Genomic DNA, 23,734 nt, shown 5'->3' with positions numbered 1-23,734 from the left:
TTTCAGCCTGTACTCATTACTTCTTAACTTTTATTGGCTCATGTCTCCACGTCCATATTATTTTTTTATGTTTTTAAATTAAATTTCCTTTCTATAATACTAGTGGATAGCAGAAAAAAGTTACACAACTATTTCACTAAGTTACTGCACAGTTGACCATGAACTTATAAAAGTTCATTGTTGAACTAAGCTTTTCTGTTTTAGTCAAAATAATAATAATAATGACCATTTACACATTCATATGGTGTGTGTTTTACAAGGCGCTTTCCCATTTTTAATGTCATTTAATCCTCATAACCTTGATGTGAAATAGGTATTCACAAGAGGCAAATTGAGGGGACTTGCTCAAAGTTATAAAAAGAGAACACCGAGATCCAAATCCAAGTGTTCTGAATCCAAGCCCAACCCTCTTTCCACTATTCTACGAGGCTTATGCTAGAGAAGTCAGAACTAGGAGGGAGAAGGGAGGAAATCAATAAATTCCAGTGAGTTTTCCTCATTTGAAGTGAGAGAAGGTGATTGCTGGTCTAGAGGGTCAACCTGTTTTCCAAACCACTGAAAATGAAGTATGATGATGAGCACATTGTATATTCCCTCACGTTTTGGACATTGGGATGATCGTGTGTTCTACTCCAGCTTCATTAAGCTAAAGGGCCTGTACTGTAACCCCTCTGGTATTTCACAAAGCTCTACCTCTGCACTTCTGCCAAAAGCCATTAGACTTTCTCAGGACAACTGGGTAAATACTCTCCCTGTCTATCAGAAACAGCCTCTGCTTGTCCTGTGCCATCACCCGGAACATTTATAAACACGCTTATTAACACATACAGGAAATGAGACAATAAGAGCCACCGGTTTTTCAGTTCATTTCTTTTTCAGGAGCATCCATTCCGGCAACAGCTTGGCATCAGCTGTTATTTGCAGAAAAAAAAAGGTGATGACTTTGCAATTACAGGTAGCAGATGGCTACCTGCTGAAAACGATGCCAACCAAAATATCAGGCCTAAACCTGCTCTTCCTGCTATATGGCAGCCTGAATTGAATAAATATTCAGAACCAGTACATTAATACTATATAACCTTTGGGAAAAGTTCTATTTTAGATGGAGCAATGGAGTGAGAGCAAGTCTGGAGATCTGAATTTTGTACGGCCTTGAGAAAATCAACTGACTTTTCTACTCTTTGGTCTCTCCTAAGCTGAAATAAAGTGTTCTGCCTTTTTGATGATGCATTTAATTTAAGAAAACAAATATAGCAAACTACTTAAAATCGTGTCATATGAAATACTGATTTTCTTTTAAGTTTTTGAGAGTCCTTGTCAATATAAATCTAAAGGCAGTATCTTGTTGAAAAGTGACATAATATCTAATACTAGTTTTGTATGGTTGTTATAACAGTATTAATATTAGCTCTCGGGTACACATTTAATTTCCATCAGTATCCAATTGGGTAGATATTATTTTCAAGAAATGCTGACACAATCTAAATTAACATTCGCCAGTGTAAAATTTTAAAAGGATATGGTAAGTTATTTATAATTGATCATATTTTATTTTTTTTAAAGTAAATAGCATGATGACGTTTTCTTACTATAGCTAACATCATCAGAATATACACAGCTTTTGATACAATTAGATATGTTATATTATTTATTATTCTAAAATCTATATTCCTGAGGAATATCAGAAAATATCAGTTTGGAATTACTATATTCATTTGTTGAAGTGTATTTTAGAACATTAAAAAATTCAGTTGCAATATTCATCTAACAATATATTAAAATCTTTTCTAAGGATTTTGTTTACTACATAGGACTGATAAGAATACATTAAGAAAGCACTTCATAATTAATTGTAAATTCAGGAACTGTCATTGATTTTTTTTCTTTTCCATTGCATCTTAGAAACAAATGGTTTCATTTTCTTTCTAACACATACGTGGCCAACAGAAGTATTATCTTGAGGTGTCCGTCTGAATAGCAAAGATACACACTTAATCCTCCTCTGAGAAATGTTTGGGCAAATGAGCTCTGGTCAAGGTTTCCATTAGCATGAACTCCTGACAGAAGAAAAGCATCTTACCTTCCACTCAGAGAAGAAAAGAAGGGCACTACATGTATTCCCAGGGGGCCTCCTTCGGCAGAAATCTCCACTGTTCTGGTCATATCACTGGGGCAGAAAAAAAGAACATAGATGAGTCTCTGCTAAAAATAACACAGATGAAGCACATTAAAAAAATGATTTTAGGATTATATCAACTCCTATAAATTTAACAGCAGAGATAAAATCAAAGGAGTGCATGATTTACTGATAATGTTCAGAAGATTCGGGAAATAAAATGCTTCAAAGAGTTTCTGATTTCTTATTTTTTCTCCTAGAAGAGGAACAAATGGAAATGACTACCTACAAAAATAACTTCCTACTTAATCTACATAAATCAACATATTTAAAAGGATGTACAAAAAAATAAAATTTTTCCCCATTGAGACACACTTGAAAATTACTGTATAGATGATAAAATACATAGAACTAAGCACAGCTATGCATAATCATAAAGTATGATTTCCCCCCCCAAAAAGAGGAAAAATGAAATAAAATATGTATTTAATAGAAAAAGCATAGAATTAGATTTTCCAACTGTGAAGCCACAGTTGGTAATATATATAGGCATGTCCAAAGCATTATAAATCAAAATTTAAAGTTGCCTTTTAATAAGGCATCAGTTGTATTCAATGGAACAATTCCAAATTTTCACCTCTGTATGTTTTTTAGAGGCAGAAAAAAAGTTATAAAGCCTGGAGAAAATGTATTACAGAAAGAAATAGAAAGCCTGACCCGCCTAACCTACTCCAGATTAAGGAGAGGAGGAGCTAGAAACATTAACAGATAGTGTGTATGACTGAAATGTAGAAGACCCTGGGAGCTTTTGAGTAATAAAATGTGGAACTAACACGTTTTTATATAGATGGGAAATAATAACCGTGAGCAATTATTGGCTCTTTTAATCCCAGAGAGAGAAAATAAAATTGCCAGAGGAAAAATGATAAAGTTGAAGCAAACATCCCAGTTATAGAAATTGTAAGCAGGTTTCTATTGTTTTCTATTTACATGAAAATGACCAGAAACTAGATGTCAAATTAAGAGCTACAGCTGCTACAAATGCATTCCTGCTCCAAATTGAAAATAGTGAAATTTGGCTCCTTGCTGGAAAGTTGAGAACAGCATTAAGACAGCAAATGTCTAATGAAGTCTCTGCATGAAATATTCTCTAAATTATCAGCAATCTAAAATAAATACATTAAATATATTCTTATCAGAGGATTAAGCTTATTTTTTTTTATTTTTTATTTTTTTTCGCTTAAAGTATTACAAAGGGTATTACATAAGTGTCCTTTTTTCCCCCCCCGCCCTTGACAAACCCCTACCCTCCCTTACCCCCCAGTGTCTTATGTCCATTAGTTATGCTTATATGCATGCATACAAGTCCTTCGGTTGATCTCTTACTCCCCTCCCTCCTGCCCCCCAACTCTCTCTGGCCTTCCCACTGCAGTTTGACAATCAGTTTGAGGCAGCTCTGCCTCTGTATCTATTATTGTTCAAAAGTTTGTAATGGTCTTTATTATCCATGAATGAGTGAGATCATGTGGTATTTTTCCTTCATTGACTGGCTTGTTTCACTTAGCATAATGCTCTCCAGTTCCATCCATGATGTTGCAAATGGTAGGAGTTCCTTCTTTTTAACAGCAGCATAGTATTCCATCATGTAGATGTACCACCGTTTTCTAATCCATTCATCTACTGATGGGCACTTAGGCTGTTTCCAGATCTTAGCTATGGTGAATTGTGCTGCTATGAACATCTGGTTACATATATCCTTTCTGATAGGTGTTTCTGGTTTCTTGGGATATATTCCTAGTAGTGGGATCACAGGGTCAAATGGGAGTTCCATTTCCAATTTTTTGAGGAACCTCCATACTGCCTTCCATAGTGGCTGCACCAGTCTGCATTCCCACCAGCAGTGCACAAGTGTTCCTTTTTCTCCACATCCTCTCCAGCACTTGTCGTTTGTTGATTTGTTGATGATGGCCATTCTGACAGGTGTGAGATGGTACCTCATTGTTGTTTTGATTTGCATCTCTCGGATGATTAGTGACTTTGAGCATGTTTTCATATGTCTCTTGGCTTTCTGAATGTCCTCTTTTGAAAGGTGTCTATTTAGATCCTTTGCCCATTTTTTGATTGGATTGTTTATCTTCTTTTTGTTAAGTTGTATGAGTTCCCTATAAATTTTGGAGATTAAGCCCTTATCAGATATGACGTTGGCAAATATGTTTTCCCAAGAGGTGGGTTTTCTTGCTGTTTTGTTGATGGTTTCTTTTGCTGTGCAGAAGCTTTTTATTTTGATGTAGTCCCATTTGTTCAGTTTCTCTTTAGTTTCAACTGCCCTAGGAGCTGTATCAGTGAAGAAATTGTTTTGGCATAAGTCTGAGATTTTGTTGCCTTTGTATTCTTCTAGAATTTTTATGGTTTCCTGTCGTACATTTAAGTCCTTTATCCATTTTGAGTTTATTCTTGTGTGTGGTGTAAGTTGGTGGTCTAGTTTCATTTTCTTGCATATATCTGTCCAATTTTCCCAACACCATTTATTGAAGAGACTATCTTGGCTCCATTGTATGTTCATGCCTCCTTTGTCAAAAATTAATTGAGCATATTGGTTCGGGCTAATTTCTGGACTCTCTATTCTATTCCACTGGTCTATATGTCTGTTCTTGTGCCAGTACCAGGCAGTTTTGAGAACAGTGGCTTTGTAATACAGTTTGATATCTGGCATTGAGATCCCACCTACTTTGTTCTTTCTCAGGATCGCTGCAGCTATTCGGGGTCTTTTTTTATTCCAGATGAATTTTTGGAGAGTTCGTTCTAGATCTTTGAAGAAGGCCATTGGTATTTTAATGGGAAGTGCGTTGAATTTATAGATTGCTTTGGGTAGTATGGACATTTTAATGATGTTGATTCTACCAATCCAAGAACATGGTATGTTCTTCCATCTGTTTATGTCTTCCTCTATCTCTTTTTTCAACGTCCTGTAGTTTTCTGAGTAGAGGTCTTTAACCTCTTTAGTTAAGTTTATTCCTAGGTATCTTAATTTTTTTGGTGCGATGGTAAATGGGATTGTTTTTCTAATCTCTCTTTCTGAAAGTTCACTATTGGTGTATAGAAATGCCTCAGATTTCTTGGGGTTAATTTTGTATCCTGCTACATTGCCAAATTCATGTATTAATTCTAGTAGCTTTTTGATGGAGTCTCTAGGGTTTTGTATGTATAATATCATGTCATCTGCAAATAAGGACAGTTTTACTTCCTCTTTTCCAATTTGGATGCCTTTTATTTCTTCTTCTTGCCTAATTGCAATGGCTAATACTTCCAGTACTATGTTGAACAGGAGTGGTGAGAGTGGGCATCCCTGTCTTGTTCCTGTTCTTAGGGGAAATGGTGTTAGTTTTTGACCATTGAGTATGATGTTGGCTGTGGGCCTGTCATATATGGCTTTTATTATGTTGAGGTATGATCCTTCTATTCCCACCTTTCTGAGAGTTTTTATCAAAAATGGGTGTTGGATTTTGTCGAATGCTTTTTCTGCATCAATTGATATGACCATGTGGTTTTTTTCTTTCAATTTGTTTATGTGATGTATCACATTTATTGATTTATGGATGTTGTACCATCCTTGCATTCCTGGGATAAATCCTACTTGGTCATGGTGTATGATCCTTCTGATGTACTGCTGGATCCGATTTGCTAAGATTTTGTTGAGGATTTTGGCATCTATGTTCATGAGGGATATTGGCCTGTAATTCTCTTTCATTGTGATGTCTTTACCTGGTTTTGGTATTAGGGTGATGCTGGCTTCATAGAATGAGCTTGGAAGTGTTCCTTCCTCTTGAATTTTTTGTAGTAGTCTGAGGAGGGTAGGTTTTAGTTCTTCCTTGAATGTTTGGTAGAACTCCCCTGTGAAGCCGTCTGGCCCTGGGCTTTTGTTTGCTGGAAGCTTTCTGATGACTGCTTCAATTTCTTCCATAGTTATTGGCCTATTGAGGTTTTTAGATTCTTCCTGATTGAGTTTTGGAATGTTGTATTTTTCTAGGAATTTGTCCATTTCCTCCAGGTTGTCTAGTTTGTTGGAGTAGAGTTGCCCGTAGTATTGTTTAACAATCATTTGTATTTCTGTGGGGTCTGTTGTTATTTCGCCTCTATCATTTCTGATTTGGTTTATTTGGGACCTTTCTCTTTGCTTCTTGGTGAGCCTGGCGAGGGGTTTGTCAATCTTGTTTATCCTTTCAAAGAACCAGCTCTTGGTTTCATTGATTTTCTGTATTGTTTTTTTGGTCTCTATGTCATTGATTTCTGCTCTAATCTTTATTATCTCCTTCCTTCTGCTCACTCTGGGGTTTTCTTGTTGCTCTCTTTCTAATTCTTTGAGTTGTAGAGTTAGATGATTAACTACCATTTTTTCTTGTTTTTTGAGATAGGCCTGTAGAGCTATAAACTTCCCTCTCAGGACTGCTTTCATTGTGTCCCAGAGGTTTTGGATTGTTGTGTTTTCATTGTCATTAGTGTCCAGGATGTTTTTAATTTCTTCTTTGATGTCATCGGTAACCCAATCAATATTTAATAACATGCTATTCAGCTTCCAAGTGTTTGAGTATTTTGGGTTGTTTTTATTGTAGTTTATTTCTAACATTATGCCATCGTGGTCTGAGAAGATGCTTTTTATGATCTCAATCTTCTTGAATTTGTGGAGACTTTGCTTGTGACCCAATATGTGGTCTATTTTTGAATATGTCCCATGAGCACCTGAGAGGAATGTATATTCCGCAGCTGTGGGGTGAAGTGTTCTGAAGATGTCAATTAAGTCCATCTGATCTAGTGAGTCATTTAGGATTGCTGTTTCTTTGCTGATTGTTTGTCTAGCGGATTTATCCAGTGATGTCAGTGGTGTATTAAAGTCCCCTACTATGATTGTGTTATTGTCGATATCTCCCCTGATATCTTCCAGAAGTTTTCTTATGTATGTGGGTGCTCCTGCACTGGGTGCATATATGTTTACCAGGGTTATATCTTCTTGTTGTATTGATCCCTTTAGTATTATGAAGTGGCCTTCCTTATCTCTGGTTATGGCCTTCACTTTGAGATGTATTTTGTCAGATATAAGTATTGCTACCCCAGCTTTCTTTTCCTTTCCATTTGCGTGAAAGATATTTTTCCATCCCTTCACTTTCAGTCTGTGTGAGTCCTTTCCAATGAGGTGAGTCTCTTGTAGACAGCAGATGTATGGGTCATGTTTTTTTATCCATTCAGCCACTCGATGTCTTTTATTTGGAGCATTTAGTCCATTTACATTTAAAGTTATTATTGAAAGGTACTTGTTTGTAGCCATTTCTTTTTTTTGTGTGTGTGTGGCTGTTTTCTTTCTGAGCTTGATATTTCTTCTTTTACACCAGTCCCTTTAGCATTTCTTGCATGGCTGGCTTGGTGGTGATAAACTCCCTTAGCCCTTTTTTGTCTGTGAAGCTTCTTATTTCCCCTTCAATTTTGAATGATAGCCTTGCTGGATAGAGTATTCTTGGATTCAGTCCTTTGCTTTGCATCACTTTGTAGATTTCCGTCCATTCTTTTCTGGCCTGATGTGTTTCTGTTGAGAAATCATTTGATAATCTAATGGGAGATCCCTTGTATGTTACTTTCCGCCTCTCTCTTGCAGCCTGTAAGATTCTCTCTTTATCCTGAACATTTGCCATGGTAATTATGATGTGTCTTGGTGTGGGTCTTTTCGGGTTCACCTTGTTTGGGACTCTCTGGGCTTGTGTGACTTTTTTCTTCCCCACCTCAGGGAAGTTTTCTGATATTATTTCTTCGAATAGGTTTTCTAATCCATGTTCATCTTTCTGTTGTTCTGGCACCCCTATTATTCGTATGTTGCTTCATTTCATGTTGTCCCAAAGTTCCCTTAGGCTCTCCTCCTGTCTTTTAATTTTTTTCTCCATTTGCAGTACAGTTTGAGTGTGTTTTGCTTCCTTGTCTTCTAATTCACTGATTCGGTCCTCCGCTTCTCCCAGTCTACTGTTGATACTTTCAATGGTGTTTTTTATTGCAGCTATGTCGCTCTTCATTTCTTCTTGGGACTTACTTAAGTTGTTGATTTTTTCATCTGTTTCTTCTAGCTTCTTGCATACGTAGTTGAGTTTTTCATCTGTTTCTTCTTGCTTCTTGAACATCCGGTGCATGTACTCTAGGAACCTTATTCTGAATTCTTTTTCCGTCATGTTGCATATCTCTGTCTCACTTAGCTGCTTTTCTGGCGAGTCCTCCTTTTCTTTCCTTTGGGGGTTTCTTTGTCTACCCATGTTTGATCTCACTGACATTACTAGTTGTTGAATCGTTCAGTGGCTGGACCCTGGGTGGCAGTGGCTGCTCCCTGGGTGGCAGTGGCTCCTCGGGCTGTGGTTGCTCCTTGGGCGGTTGTGGTAGCAGCGGCTCCTCTGTTGATAGCAGGGCCTCTGATGGGTGCTGTTCACAGTTGTGGTGGCTCTTCTGGCTGGTGGAGGGAGGCTTCAGACGCAGCAACTGTTCCCCAGGCAGAGCGTGTGGTGATCAGGAGGCCGCTGTTGCTTGAATCTGTTGCGTTGATTTAGAGGCACAAAATACAACACAACAAGGCACAACGTACCAGGCACTGAACACTATTGTATTTACAATATTACTAACCCCAAATAAAGGTGGCCACCCGAGCTAAGAGAGTTGGGAGATAAGGGGGAGAGAAGAGAAAAAGGTAGAAGAGAAAAAAGAAAGAAAGAAAAAAAGGAGTGCAAAAATGAGATTGGAAAAGGGAGGGGAAAAAGAGGAGGAAAAAAAGAATAAAAGAAAAAAAAAAAGAAAGAAGAAAAAAAGTAAGAGAGAAAAGAGAGTGAAGTGTAAAAGGGGGAGAGACTATTTATGTGAGGAGAAAACTCCTATAGGTCCGCCACTAATACCAACAAACTGCAGCAACAGATTCCTGGAGATGAATACAAACTACAAACAACCAATAATATCAAGCGACGCAAGGGGACAGAGGAGCGCAGAAATAACCAGGGGGGGCGGGGGGGAGAGGGAGGGGCAGGAAAATAAAAAGAATAAGCAGTCTAACCTCACAAACAATCAAAAAAAGAAAAAAAAAAAGAAAAACAATATACTCGTCAATCAGGCAAACAACGATAAAACAATAGAGAGAGAAAAGAAGAAGAAGAGAGAGAAAAAAAAATGGATAGTGAAGGAAGATAAGGGAAAGGTGTATAAGGATTTAGAACAGGGGATTGGACATAGGATATTTAAGCAGGGTTAAATTTTGACAGAGGGTAAAAAGAATAGGGAAGATCTAAAGCTGGAGTAGGGTAAGAGAAACAGGACAGCAAAAGGGAAAAAGTGGGGAAGATTGTTTAGCACAGAGGCAAATTGAGGTGGAGAAAAATGTTGCTAAAGGAACGATGAAAATAGAATGGAGAACATTAGTCCCAAAATAAAATAAAGACAAGATAAGATGACACTTTAAAAACTGGTAAAATGGTAGCGGTAATAATACTAGTTAAAAATAAAAATGTAGTAGCTGAAAGGGCAAAATCGGGTGATGGAGAAAAAGAAAAATGAAAAAAAAAAAAAGAAAAATGTTTTCTTAGTTAAAAGGAGAAAAAGTAATTTAAAAAAATAAAAATAAAAATGTGCATTAATGCAGGTGCTTCAGATCTTCTACTCTTCTTATTGGCACGCCCGGAATTCAGGAGAATGTTGACTTTCCCTCTGATACACTGTTCCTCCTTGTTGTAAGCCACAGTCCTTATTGCCTTATCTGTATTTACAGAGGAGTCAGTTCGTGGCTCTGCCTCTGGGTGGCAGTGTGTCTGGGTTGACCTCCGAGGCTATAAGTTCTCTCCGACCAGTTCTCTATTGTACCTGAACCAGCTCCGCCCAGAGGTGGTTCCCCCGGCGCCACTCCCAGCTCTGTTTCCCAGGCTCCCCAAAAACAATCTTCCCCTACAAGCTCTGCTAGTGACCCCAACTGGGCACTCACATGCACTGGGCTCAACAATCAAACTCACAGAAGTAAGAGGAAGTGTGCAAACAAGAGCCTGGGAAGCTGTTCGAACTTGCAGGGTTCCACCCTCCATAACCGCGCGGAGTGTCTGCGCGCGCTCAAGCCCCTGGCACCAACAAGTAGCCAGGCTATCAGGGAAACTCTGAGGCAGCCCTTTTGCATCCAGTCCAACTATGGGCTCATTTATAGTGTTACCTTCTGGCAGCAGCCCTGCGGGAGCCCTCCCCCCTTGCGAGACACGCTGGCCTCTATAGGCACGGATTTTGGAGAGCGCGGATTTTGGCGGACGCAGATTTCCCCCTGCGCCCGCGCGCGCGTTCCTCGCTCCAACCTGAACTGCGAACCGCACCTTTGAGGTAAGTCTAACCTTTCCGTGGAGGGGTGCAGGTCTCCCCTTGGCTCTTGCAGTCGCGCTGTTTGTGAATCGTTGCCTCCGGGTTAGTAGCCGATCTCTGGATGCCGGTAAACGCTGCCTGAGATGGCGCGGTCTCGCCGCTGCACTGGCGCCCAGAGGGAGGTTTCAGCCTCAATCTCTAACCATCCGCATTTTTTAGGAGTTTTCTGTCTTTCCTGGCTGCAGACTGTCTCTCAGCTGAACCTCCCCAGCTTGATCAGGCTGATTGTTACCCGTTTCAGCTGCTCGCCCCTATCTGGTCCGGGACAAAGCACCAACACGTCCGTCTAAGCCTCCGCCATTTTCTCTCCCTCTAAGCTTATTTTTTAATGTGTTTTCATTGCAAACCTATTATCATTAAAAACGGCAAAAAAAAAGGAGAGCATGCCACTTTCCAACATTTGTGGAATATGATGGAATTTCAAAGCTGATAAAAATTTCAGATGAGTTTTGCTCAGATATTGCTGATATATTTAAAACTTGTTCAGTCAAGCAGGTTATAGCAGAGGCTTGGAATAAAAGGTAGAAACAAAACAAATCTTAGAGTGATAATATCATAGGATAAAATAGATTCTTCTCTGTACTCTCTGTGTGAGAATATGGACATTACATGAATATATGTATATAAAATACGAGGTAAAGGGATGCATTATAAGTCATGAATAAAAATTGTTTGGTGGGCAGAGAATGTTATATAGCTTTTAATGGACCACAAGGCAATCATTTTTATATAATAACAGCTATATAGTGCTTTTGGAGGTATTTGAGGAAGACTAAACCAAAACATTCACGTTCTAAGGTTACGGTATTGTTTTAAAGACTTTTAAAAACAGAGACTAAAATCTCATTTAACCGTTGAAACTTTATTATCTCAACCTTTATGATGTACTTTTATAGTTTTGCACTTAGAGCATAACACTTATCTTTCCTAATAAATGTATTAAGTACACACATGCTGATAGATGGCACTCCTATGTATTATATAAAGGTTTTTGGAATGCAAGTGTTTAGTCTAGTATAGACTTCAAGATTTCAGCTTAAGAAGTTTTAGAATGCCTTTATGGATTCTCATTTTTTCTCTTTTGCAAATATTTCTCTACCTCCCTCAAAACCCCTGTGTAAACTTAAGTTCTATGTGTCACACTGATGTCTGCTCTTTATTAGTCCTGTATTTTTACATTCACTTAATAAAGTAAATCTTATAATCTGTTACAGTAATCAATCTTGTTTTAAAAACTAAAACTTTTTGGGGGGACGCATTTTTTAAGTTTCACTTCTACTTTATAAGATTTTATTTTTCAACATTTCAGAATGAACTTTTAGGTTATTTTTATACAGGACAGCACAGTTTTTGGCTTGAGGGATATTTGACAACTGTTATATTACTACGATGAAAATATTTTTATATTAGAAACAAACAAGACTTTTAATTTTGTTGACTGTAATATGCAGGCACTTACAGAGAATTTGATCTAGTTAATATAGACAAGCATTGTAAGTTTTATGCATACCATGGCCCACCATGCTCTTTATAAACTGTTATCTGTTATTCATTTCAAGATAGAAAGAAAAGCATTTTTAAAAAGGGGGCCTCAGAGATTAGTACATATATTTTTACTTATTTAAAAAAAAAACAAACCTCGGTATTATATAAATTTGATGGTGTTCCATAGAAATCTCTCTATACACCATTCGTGGAAGATAAACACAGCAAGTAGGGCTGGACACAGTACCTCATAGAGTGAAAATAGCTATCAATGCTATTTGTTTAGGTAAATTACAGAATAGAATTCAGGGACCAGTGAGCAGGATATGCACACATTTATTTATGTACTAGAGGCCCGGTGCACGAATGCACCGGTGGGGTCCCTTGGCATAGCCTGTGGGGATCGGGCCAAAACCAGCAGTCCAACGCCGCCTGCTGCTCCTGCTCATCCGGGCTCCACTGCGCATGCCGCCGCCTCTTACTAGGCTCACTGCCGCTCCGCTGTGGTCTCTAGGCTGCGGTGGCCAGCTGTGAGCCCTGCGTCCAGCACCCGTTCGGTCAGCTGAGCGGCACTGCCACTGTGGGGTACACTGACCACCAGGGGGCAGTTCCTGCGTTAAGAGTCTGCCCCCTGGTGGTCAGTGTGCATCATAGTGACTGGTTGACTGGTCGTTCAGCCGTTCGGTCGCTTATATATAGACTAGTGGCCCGGTGCACGAAATTCGTGCACAGGGGAGGGTGTGTTCCTCAGCCTGGCCTGCACCTTCTCCAATTTGGGACCCCTCGAAGGATGTCCTACTGCCAGTTTACAGGGATCAGGCCTAAACCAGCAGTCGGACATCCCTCTTGCAATCTGGACTACTGGCTCCTAACCACTCACCTGCCTGCCTGCCTGCCTGATTGCCTCTAACCACTCTGCCTGCCGACCTGCCCCACTGATGGCCTGCTTGCCCCCAACTGGCCCCCCTGCTGGTCTGCTTACCCCCGACAGCCCCGCCCCCCACCAGCCTGATCACCCACAACTGTCCTCCCCTCTTGGCCTCTAACTGCCTCTACCTCAGCCCTGCCACCGTGGCTTTGTCCAGAAGAACATCTGGAAGGTCTCCTGGAAGGTCTCCCAGTCTAATTAGCATATTACTCTTTTATTAGTATAGATATATTTGTCTGTAAATATGGTTATGATTGCAGATATGAGTAGGACCAGGTAAAATTTTATAGAATGGGCCTTTTATTACAGATGGTTTGCCATGTATGCATTTTTTCTAAAGAAGTAAAAATTACTTTAAAAAAATGTTTCAGGAAGACTTTGAGAAATTTACAGTATCTGCTTTTCTTCCAAGAAAGTTGTCACTTTTATGCCAGAGTGAGAATTGCTTGTATGCTTTGTATGTCAGCATTGGGCCACTGTGACTGGGGCACTTAGCTTGACTTGAGAGTAATTATCTTGCTCACTGGCTGGGAGGGAGGGTGTGAGGCAGAGGAGATAAATACTTGGTTCTGGATTATTCATAGATTGCTGACTTTCTGGATTGATTGTGCAAGCCCCTCCTTTTATTGATGTCCACCTTCTATTGACAGACATCTACCCTGGGAGAGGAATGAGATGAAATTCTCTTTCTTTTCATTGTAAAAAGCATATGAATTCCTAAGGTGTGATAAGGCCACCCAGCCATCCACAGTCAAGGTACACATTTTCATGGAGGATGTTCCCACTCTTGAATAAATTAAAACAATTTTTTTCTTTTAATTTAAACTTTCTTCTATAACTGTTTTCTTGTTACTTAAAAGCTAGTTTTTTTGAAACTACTTCCAAAGCTTTTCAAGCTGTATAGGTCCTTGGAATGAATTTATAAATAAGAAGTGAGCCCGGCCGGTGTGACTCAGTGGTTTAGCATCGACTTATGAACCAGGAAGTCACAGTTTGATTCCAGGTCAGGTCACATGCCCAGGTTGTGGACTTGATCCCCAGTACAGGGCGTGTAGGAGGCAGCCGATTAATGATTCTCTCTCATCATTGATGTTTCTATCTCTCTCCGTCTCCCTTCCTCTCTGAATCAGTAAGAATATATTTTAAAGAGAAAGAGAGAGAGAAAGAAGAGTATATATGTTTGTAAATAAGAAAACATGTATTTGATGCTCTTAGAAAGTCTTATTTTCTTTCATTAAAACTTGTGCAGTATAGGGAACTCCATAGATTCTCTTAATTTGAAGAAAGTTAGAGGGAAAGGTACTAATTCAGAGTTCCTTGGGAAAATGTATCACATATATTTTTTATGTGTTTTTTTTAAAATCAAAAACTGAAATATTTTCTATTCAGAAAATATATTTGGATCTAAATATCTTCTATAATTTTAACCCTAAAATATCAATTTAAATATTTTTTAAAATGGTTGGGATGTTTGCTTTTTTAAATAAGTTAGGTTACTGGAGTTCTACATGTTACTGGATCACCTGGGGTAATTTTCTGATTGGAAAATTAAGAATTATAGTCAGAGGGGAGAACATGAGAATTTTTAAAGAACATATTCAATTTACTTTAGAAGCCAAACCTCTCTTATCATGTGACTTGTTCTGTATGTTTGTTAAACTATATTATCACATAAGCATTGCTGCTATTGGGACAAACAGTGACAGTTGATTCCGGTCATTTGAATGTCCACTGTCTGTTTTAATTTGTATGTTCGTTTTGACTCTGTCATATGCTCAAACTTCAGCGGAAGTCATGAGAACCTATTATTTTTGCCTGCTCCCCCTCCTTTACGTTGGCAATATTCTTTTTTACTCAGAGGGACCTTAACTTTGATGTAAGGGATTGTTTCCGTTGTAAACTGTTTTCTTCCTTGCCCAGTAAGAGAGTTGTTGTGAACTCTTCAGTGATGTCTTCCCCAGGATATTTGCAGATGTGTTTGGGAAAATCATTTCATCCCTGACCTTTGCATGTCAGGTGCTGGGGTGCGGGGGTGCCACCTCGCCTGCGCCCTGGCTCTCCGATCCCAATGAGGCTCTCTCTCTCCCTCCGATCAACATGCGATCACGGAGCTGCAAGCGAGGCTCTTGCCTGCTGCCTGGGTTTCCGATCACTGTTCTTCCGTCCTTCCCCTTTCACCTCCCATCATTGTGCCCTCTTTGTTGGCAGTTAATTTGCATATCACCCTAATTAGCCAATGGGAAGCATAGCAGAGGTATGGTTAATTACCCTTTTTGTCTTTTATTAGATAGGATGGGGGAAGGGCTAAGAGTGGAAAATGTAGAAAATAAGATGAAAGGGATATTCTAGCAATGGAAGGAAAACAGGATTGGATGCTACTTGTGAAAACAGACAAAAAATGAACTGTGGGGTAAATGAAAATACTTCAGTTAAGTAAAAGTCAGAAGCTTTCACTACAGTCAAAATAGCTAAGTCCACACAGCTTCCTACGACAAACTTAAACAGAAGCAGGTAGTTACAAAGCATTAAGTCCAAAAGTGTTAACAAGATAAACATTCTAAGATCCAGTTGACAAAACTGATTCAATAATCACTGGAACCAGCTGCTACCTATGTAAGACGTTAGAACAAAATGATGGGAGGAGATGCAGAATCAGTGGTTACAAATGAGCTGCTCTGCAAGAACTAGATGGAAAGCGTTGCCTTTGGTTCCACCATGAGGAGAGGAGTACAGCTTGAGGGAGAGGATACGACAGGAGCTGCAGGAGTCTGTAGGTCTAATTTCTTCACTCCAGGCAAATAGACAGCATTTTTAACATTACAATGATTTAACTCAGTGAGGCCACTCTTTTAGAGTAGGGAGGAGACTGGACTCAGGGGAGGGATGGGGAGACAGTTTGGTTCAGAAGGAAATCATGATTCACTTGTGCAATTAGACAGCAAGTAGATCCTAGTGGTGATGTTCAGTCAAGTGTCTGAGTAAATCATTTAAACTAAGACCAAAAGCATGTTTCCTTATTTGTATAATGGGAAATTAAGATAAATCTCTAGTAGAGTTGTTGGTTTTAAAGAAAAAAAAAATAGAGAAGCTAACATATACATCCTATATCAGTATCTGCTATATACAAGGAGACCAGTAACTATCAGCTATTAGTATGATTATTAGAACATTCTGAGGGAACAAGTAAGCTTATAGATTAAAAAGGAATAACCTATTTCAGGCTTTACAATTTTTCTCAACTTATTTCCTTTGTAAGACTTTTTAAATAAATCTTTAAATACTTTAGGGCTGAGGAACCTTTCTTCACGATTAGACTGCTGACAGTGAGAGAGAAGACAGAGGCTGTAATAGGTGCATAGAAGGCAGTGGTTGGCGGCCTTTAGGGACTGATGCCCAGTCTATCATATACAAGGGAGTGAGTGATGGAGTCCAGAGATGGACATCCCAGAACAGCTTGCATCTGAGACTGAAGCCCACCTGATGTAAATGTTCTGTTAATGCAAATACACTGAGTAAACATCTAACAAAGAATTTGCTGTTGATGGTAGTGGAGTTCACTTAATTCACCAAATAGTGAGTAGTTCCAATGGGGAAGTTCTGCAAGGAAAAAACAAAGAGCCTGAGGAGTTCATAATCTAGGAGGCAGGTTAAGAAAGGTAATGAAAAGAAGAATACAAAGCAATAAAATAGAAGTAGTAGTAACAGTAGTACGTTCTCAGTGAAAGTAAGCAAGCTCTAACTTGGGATGCCTGTGCTAGTTGCATTCTTGGTGTTATAACATGTACTCAATCAAATGTATAACTGCTTACGTCACTTCCATGTTACAGCTAAGTAAACTGATCCTTAGAGAGGCTAAATCACTTGTCCAACATCATGCCAGTCATACAAGGTAGTCAGGACTCAAATTGGAACTTGCTGCATTCCAGATCAGTGGTTTTAAACCACTATGACGTTTTTCAAATCGGGGGCACTTTCTCATGAGATTCAGAGGAAGAGGATACAGGATCAGAAAGGAAAACTGGGAAAATCTTCTGAGAGGAGGTTGCATTTGAGATGGAACTGAGAAGGGCAAATATATCTTCAATCCAAGGAGTTAGCAAGGGGGTAGAGAGGGCATGCACACAATTCTGCACTGAGATTGTGAAGCAGTATGTTGTGGGCACACAAATTGGGGGTCAGAGGGCACGAAGGAAGGGAAGATAGAAAGAGTGAGGGAAACAGAAGGAGAGAAGGTAAGAGAAAGATAGATCAACTGACTGGTTGTGGTGGGTAGGAGATAAGGTTGAGCCATTAGTTTGAGATCAAATCTGAGAATGACATGTCAAATTCGACGCTGAAAAATTCACACTTAATGTTGTAGAAACGGAGTTGCTAAAGGTTTTAGAATGAAGGGGCACTGTGATAAATGCTGTGGTTAGTTATATATAAGTGGTGGTGATATGTGTGATCAATTAGATAATGGAAAGACATGGGAGAGATTGGTACCGGAGAAAGGAATTTGTAAATTTTGCAAGAATCTATCTGACAGATAATAATGCTTGAGCACTGATTATAGGAAAATAGCACAAGAACACAGGGAAAGGCTCAAGATATTCTCAGATGGGCTCTGCCAATAATTTGCTAAATGAATGGATATTAGAGGCAAAGGAGAAGAGGGGATAAAAGGCAAGGGCAGTTTTAAGCCTGGAAAAAGAGGCAAGTCTGGAGGAGGCAAGTGTGGGGGAATGTCAAGAAATAAGGTCAGGTCAGGAACAAGATAGAAGTTAGGAATGAGGTGAAGGTCTCCGGCATCCACCACTGGCCCTTTATGGAGAAGCTAAGGTGTAAATTTACATATAAGAAAATTCACCCTCTAGACACCTCTTGCTTCATTGTCTTCTTAAGATCAAAATAAATTGAATGGTGCTTCATCAGAGATAGATGACACTCAGAGGGTGGTCTACAAATAGACTACCCTCTAAGTGTCATTTTTTTTTCTGTAAATAAAGATATTTGTGTTAATAATGGGAAAGCAGCTAATAGTTATGTTTATGATTTATGGATCTGTGCATTTTATCCATTCAGTCATCCAGTTAACAAATATGCTGTTTGGTTCCAAGACCTGTATTGGAGAATGCTGACCCAATAACTCAGCTTTAAATGACTTCATAATTTCTCTTCAGCTACTTCTTCATCATTCCATACCAGCTAAAACCAGTGTCTTTTCCTAGAACTGCTACCTCCAAGTTTCCCCTGCTCGCTATACATTCCATGTTGTTAAGATCCTTCGCACCTGAGAAGGTGCACAAAACAGGTAACACTGAAGTCAAAAGATTTGGGGAAAGGAGTGATGGATGCAGATTGAGTCTCTAGAAGTTAATTGTTCTAAACTTGGTAATTCCTTAGCCTACAAGAGGTAATGATATAACTCATGTGGAAGCTTGTATTGATATATTTTTAGTTAAAGAATATTCTTTTTTAAAATTCCTAAACTCTATTTGTCTCAATTCCTCATACCTAGCCAAAGCTTAGCTAATTTATTCCCGCAGCCCTAAACCGCACAATTTGTTTGCTCTACGACAGCTATCCACATAACATTTAGCCAAGATGTTAGCAAACTTCAAAAAGCAAACATTACAAAAAGTGAAATTAAAGTCAAACAGAATTAAGAGTATTACACTCATTATGCCTACCTCCAAAAACAATCTTATCAAGCTTCTAAAAAGACATGGCCCTGGAGATTTTCGGTACCAAATTTTTATTATTGTGTAGCTCATTAGTCAAAAAAACAACCTATATAAAGAGTAACAATTTCACATGGCTATCAATTATAAGCTTGAGGAAAGTCCACAGTGAGGCAGAATAATAAAGGATGGTCACATATATTTTAAAAGCCAATGCCATGTAAAATGCTTGGCACTCATTAGTAACTGGACGGAATTAAAGGAATCTGTTGGCTAAATGAATAAGTGACCATCAACTTCAGAAGCATCACCTTCTAGTGCTAAAGCCAAGCATCTGTTAAATATGGAATTCCTTTCCTTATGCAAAATTTAAAGCAACTTAAAAAATGATACTAATCATGATGGTAGTAATGATAATAGTAACATAGACAATGATAATTACATTATAGTGGTAGCAACAGTAGCAAATACTCACGGGGCTGACTCTGACCTAGGCACTGTTTAAAGTGCTTTACATATATTAATTCATTTAGTCTTCAAACCAATCCTGTGATGGATTTATTATTATTTCTTTTACAGACCAGAAATGAAGGCAATGACAGATGAGTGACTTGCCTAAGCAATTAGGACCAGTAAGCAGCGGGGCTGGGAATTGAACCCAGGTAGTAGCTAGGGCAGAACTGGAAATTAGTGCCGAGAAAAGAAGTACTGGTAAACATGAGAGCAACTGGCTTCATATAATGTTACATTAAAACTATGAAAAATCTTGGTTGATTGGCTGGTTTCATTTTATATACATCAAATAAAATATTGCAAAATAGTTAAAATACAATGCAAAGCAATATTCAAAGAGTTAACATCAAAGTAAAACACTCAGCCAAATTGAACTCTGAAAGGTGTACTTTAAACTGCTGTTCCAAGAGAAAGCAAATGCAATTATGAAATCCAGGTTGCAGCAGAGTTGGAAGGATGGAGGTTCATTTGTATATGTTTGTCCAGAAGTTCTCATATCATATAGAGAAAATGAAAAAACAGAGTAATTAAGTAATTTTAGAATAGTGATAGGTTTCATTCCACTATTCTAATCATCTTCATCTTTCCTAAAAAAAATAAAACATCTATAAACTATTAAAGGGACAAACATTGAATTGAAAGAAAATATTCCATTCACATGAAGAGAATACCTCAGTGCATCCTTAATTTTCGGCGATGTCAGTAGTTCTGTCTGCACACCATTCATAACTTCTCCATCTTCTAAGTTTTGTGTGGAATCCTGTAGAGAAGCAAACCCATAAACATGTGGATGCTTTGCATATAGAATTGAAAATTTGAATAAAATGTCTCGACATGAGAGAGTAAATGGTTATATACAGCATGCTCCAGTTTTTCTGAAGACTGGAAACAGGTGTTAATCTTTTCAGGGCATTCAATGTTCTTTTCTCTCCCATTTGATTTCTGAAATACTCAAATGGGCCATTTACACAAGGCAATATGTTAAGAGCTTAGGAATACATCATTTAGCTTCCTCCTACTCAACTATAAGCTTTGGGGACTGAATGTTTTCAATCAGCAAGGTAAAGGGGTACCAAGGGGAAGGAGTCATTGACAGGTGGTGATGTATTAGCTTTAATGTACTGTACTTGCTTGCACCCCCCTCCCCAGTGACACTAAAATATAAAGAAAGCAAAAATCATGGGGGAAAAATGTTGCCTGGCAAGGTCACTTCTGTCAAAAGTATAATAGGAATATTGCAAAAAAAGAAATCTGGAGTTCTTCCTTTGTTATGAGACTTTGATTCTAACGATGATCATCACAGAAAACAAAAGGAATCATTTAATTTCTAAAATGGTCAACACTCTGATACTGAGAGGTAAAGTGTCAGAGAGGCCCTTTACCCCAGGACAGTGGCAAAGGTGAGTTGATGTCACATAGAAGAGAGGATAGATTCTGGAAAACACGCCTGATATGGATCCCCACTTATGTAAGACACTAGAGGCCCAGTGCATGAAAATTCATGCATTGGAGAGGGGGGATCTCTCAGCTCAGCCTGCCCCCTCTCACAGTCTAGGAGCCCTCAGGGGCGGGAGGCGACCTGGTGATCAAGGGAAGGTGATGCCCCATCACACCTTTGCTGCTGCCACTGCTGGCAGCACAAGCCTCGGCCAGCCCTGGTTACCTGATCCTCAGGTGGCCCTAGGTGGCTGGGCAGCCGCCATCTGAGGCTTGCCTGTGCCTCGGGCATCGGCTGGGTAGCCACCATACGAGGCTTGCCTGCACCTCGGGCCGGCCCTGGGTGGCTGGGGGGCTGAGGGGACTTGGGGGACTCTGGAGGTAGGCGTGTGGAGGGGCCTGGCCTGCCTGGGACGGGCCCGGCCTTGCCGCGCACCTGCTAACCTGGAAGGGCTGAGGGGACTGGGCACTGCCATCTTGTGGCTGTGGGTACTGCCATCTTTGAGGGCGAGGCAGTCAATTAGCATATTCCTTTCTTATTGGCTGTGGGTGCCACCATCTTTGAGGGTGGGACAGTCAATTAGCATATTCCCTCCTTATTGGCTGTGGGTGCCGGCAACTTTGCAACAGTGTGAGGGTCAGTTAGCATATTCCCTCTTTATTAGATAGGATTAGTTCTCCATTAGGCTTTGGAACTGGACTTTAATAGAGTAATTCTGCAGATACACCACCCTTCAGAAGCAGGGTCACAAATAAATAGCTTTAGTCATGGACTCAGACTTCAATGAAACAACAAACCACGTGGAGATGACCCACTATCAGCAATCCCTCTTGTGAACAGAGCACTCCTGGATCGGAATGCACCATTTCAGAAACAACAAAGAACAATAGTTAGGAGTTAGCCACAACAGAATTAGGTTAATATCTTGAAGAAAAGAAGACACAGCTACAATTGAAGCATTTTGTCATAGTGCATCGAGTAATAACAAACAAACAAACAAAAAACAAAAGAAAACACAAATGTATTGCACTTTTAGACTGAGTAGCAACATTTCATTTAGGGACTGGCAGTTTTATGAAGGACTTGGTGTACATAGATTTTCAAAAAATATCTGTTTTCTTCTCCTCACAGAGATAAAGGAAGGGAAGAAAAATCCATAAGACTAAAGAAAGAACCCTTTCTAATTCTTTCTAATCTCAAAGATAAATGTCTTTGAAAGCTTTCAAACATGCATATAAATAAGAAGGATGAGATATATGCTTACATAGAAAAGAGATAGGGTTGGGCAGGTTACAAAAATACTTCAGAAGGCAGTTTAAATAGATATTTGCATTTCTGACTATCACACATGGCAAAACATCTGGTGACAGCATCTATGTCAAAGTCATTAACTTTCTTATCTGCCTCTTTCTCACAAGAGGGAGCTCTATGAGGGGTGAGCCTTCGTCTAGTCCTCTACATATTAAGCACATAACAGTTTTCATTGAAGAAATGTTAATGGATAAATGAGCCAAGGGCTAGAGTGCTCGTTTTGAAATGCTGTTTAAGAACTTATTCCCAAATTTAATGGATTAAAAAAATAAACATTATCTCTCATGTTCTGAGAGACAAAGACATAGAATCCACCTGTCTGGGCAGTTTTGGGCTGGGACCTCTCAGAGGTGACAGGCAAGGTGTCAGCAGGGCCTCAGGAGCAATGCTCCAAAAGCTTGACTACTGGGCTTTAAGACCTACTCTTTTTTTCTTATAAAAGCTTTATCCTATCTACACTAATAAAAGACAAAGATGCTAATTGACCATACCATCGCTACGCCCCAAGCCATGCCCACCAGCCAATCAGAGTGACTATACGCAAATTAACCCAACCAAGATGGCGGCTGGCAGCCACGGAGCTGGAGCAAGCAGGAGGCTTGGTTGCCGGGTGATGGAGGAAGCCAAGCTTCCTGCCAGCCATGAGCCAGCTGAGGCCTCCGCTCATGGCAACAAAGTTTCAATTATAGAAGAAAAATAAATCCCAGATACCTGCTTCCAGCCAGCCTCCACTGGGAGCTAGGGTGGCTGGGGGCTGTGGCCAGCCTGCAAACAGCCCTCAGCCCCTCACCCAGACTGGCCAGGCACCCCAGCAGGACCACTCACCCTGAAGGGGCTGTGGCCAGCCTGCAAATGGCCCTCAGCCCCTCACCCAGGATGGCCAGACACCCCAGTGTGGACCCCCACACTTAAGGGGCTGTGGCCAGCCTGCAAACTGCCATCAGCCACTCACCCAGACTGGCCAGGCACCCCAACAGGACCCCCCACACCCTGAAGGGGGTGTGGCCAGCCTGCAAACAGCCATCAGCCCCTCACCCAGCCTGGCCAGGCAGTCCTATATAATAAAAGGGCAGATGCTCAATGCAGGACCTGCCCCCTGGTGGTCAGTGCACTCCCACAGGGGGGGCTCTGCTCAGCCACAAGCCAGGCTGACTGCTGCCAGTACAGTGGTAGTGGTGGGAGCCTCTCCCGCCTCTTCAGCAGCGCTACGGATATCTGACTGCAGCTTAGAACTCCTCCCCACTGGCAAGTGGACAACCCCCGAGGACTCCAGGGCTGCCAGAGGGATTTCTGACTGCCAGCTCAGGGAGCAGACCTAAGCCAGCAGGTGGTCATCCCCTGAGGGGTCCCAGACTGCAAGAGGGCACAGGCCGGGCTGAGGAACCCCCCCGAGTGCACAAATTTTTGTGCACCAGGCCTCTAGTATAATAATAAAGAGCTAATATGCTAATTAGACCAAACAGCAGAACGACCATCTGGACAACATTCCGGACAAAGCCGGGGCTGTGAGGGCTGGCCAGGGCTGTGAGAGCTGAGCCCCCTACATGAATTTCATGTATCAGGCCTCTAGTTAGGATGTAATCCACATAACATTAAAGTCTTCCTTTTTAAAATATACATATATTTTTTTCATTGATTTCAGAAAGGAAGCGAGAGGGAGAGATAGAAAAATCAATGACGATAATCATTGATCAATTGCCTCCTGCACGCCCCCACTAGGGAGCAAGCCCAAAACTAGGGTATGTGCCCTGCCCAGGAATCAAACCAGGACCTCCGGGTTCATAGGTTTATGCTCAACCACTGAGCCATGCCAGCTGGGCTAAATTCTTCCTTTTAAAAAAGTACAATACAGTAATTTTAGCTTTTGCACAGAG

The 23,734-nt window shown here is 40.2% G+C and overlaps 1 protein-coding gene across 1 annotated transcript in view; it reads right to left on the bottom strand.

Moving 5' to 3' along the window:
- Window positions 1-23,734, bottom strand: part of PARD3B (par-3 family cell polarity regulator beta) — a 907,609-nt gene that overhangs the window by 433,940 nt on the left and 449,935 nt on the right. Inside the window, exons 5-6 of the mRNA XM_070421939.1 lie at window positions 19,783-19,871; window positions 2,081-2,167 (exon numbers count right to left, since the gene is read on the bottom strand). Of these exons, the coding sequence (XP_070278040.1) occupies window positions 2,081-2,167; window positions 19,783-19,871 (176 nt within the window). The remainder of the gene's footprint in view (window positions 1-2,080; window positions 2,168-19,782; window positions 19,872-23,734) is intronic.

The sequence above is a fragment of the Myotis yumanensis genome, unplaced genomic scaffold (assembly GCF_028538775.1).
Source record: "Myotis yumanensis isolate MYYU_CA2020_CCGP unplaced genomic scaffold, mMyoYum1.0.hap1 SCAF_8, whole genome shotgun sequence".
Taxonomy (NCBI): Eukaryota; Metazoa; Chordata; class Mammalia; order Chiroptera; family Vespertilionidae; genus Myotis; species Myotis yumanensis.
This window is presented reverse-complemented; position numbering and strand designations above follow the sequence as displayed.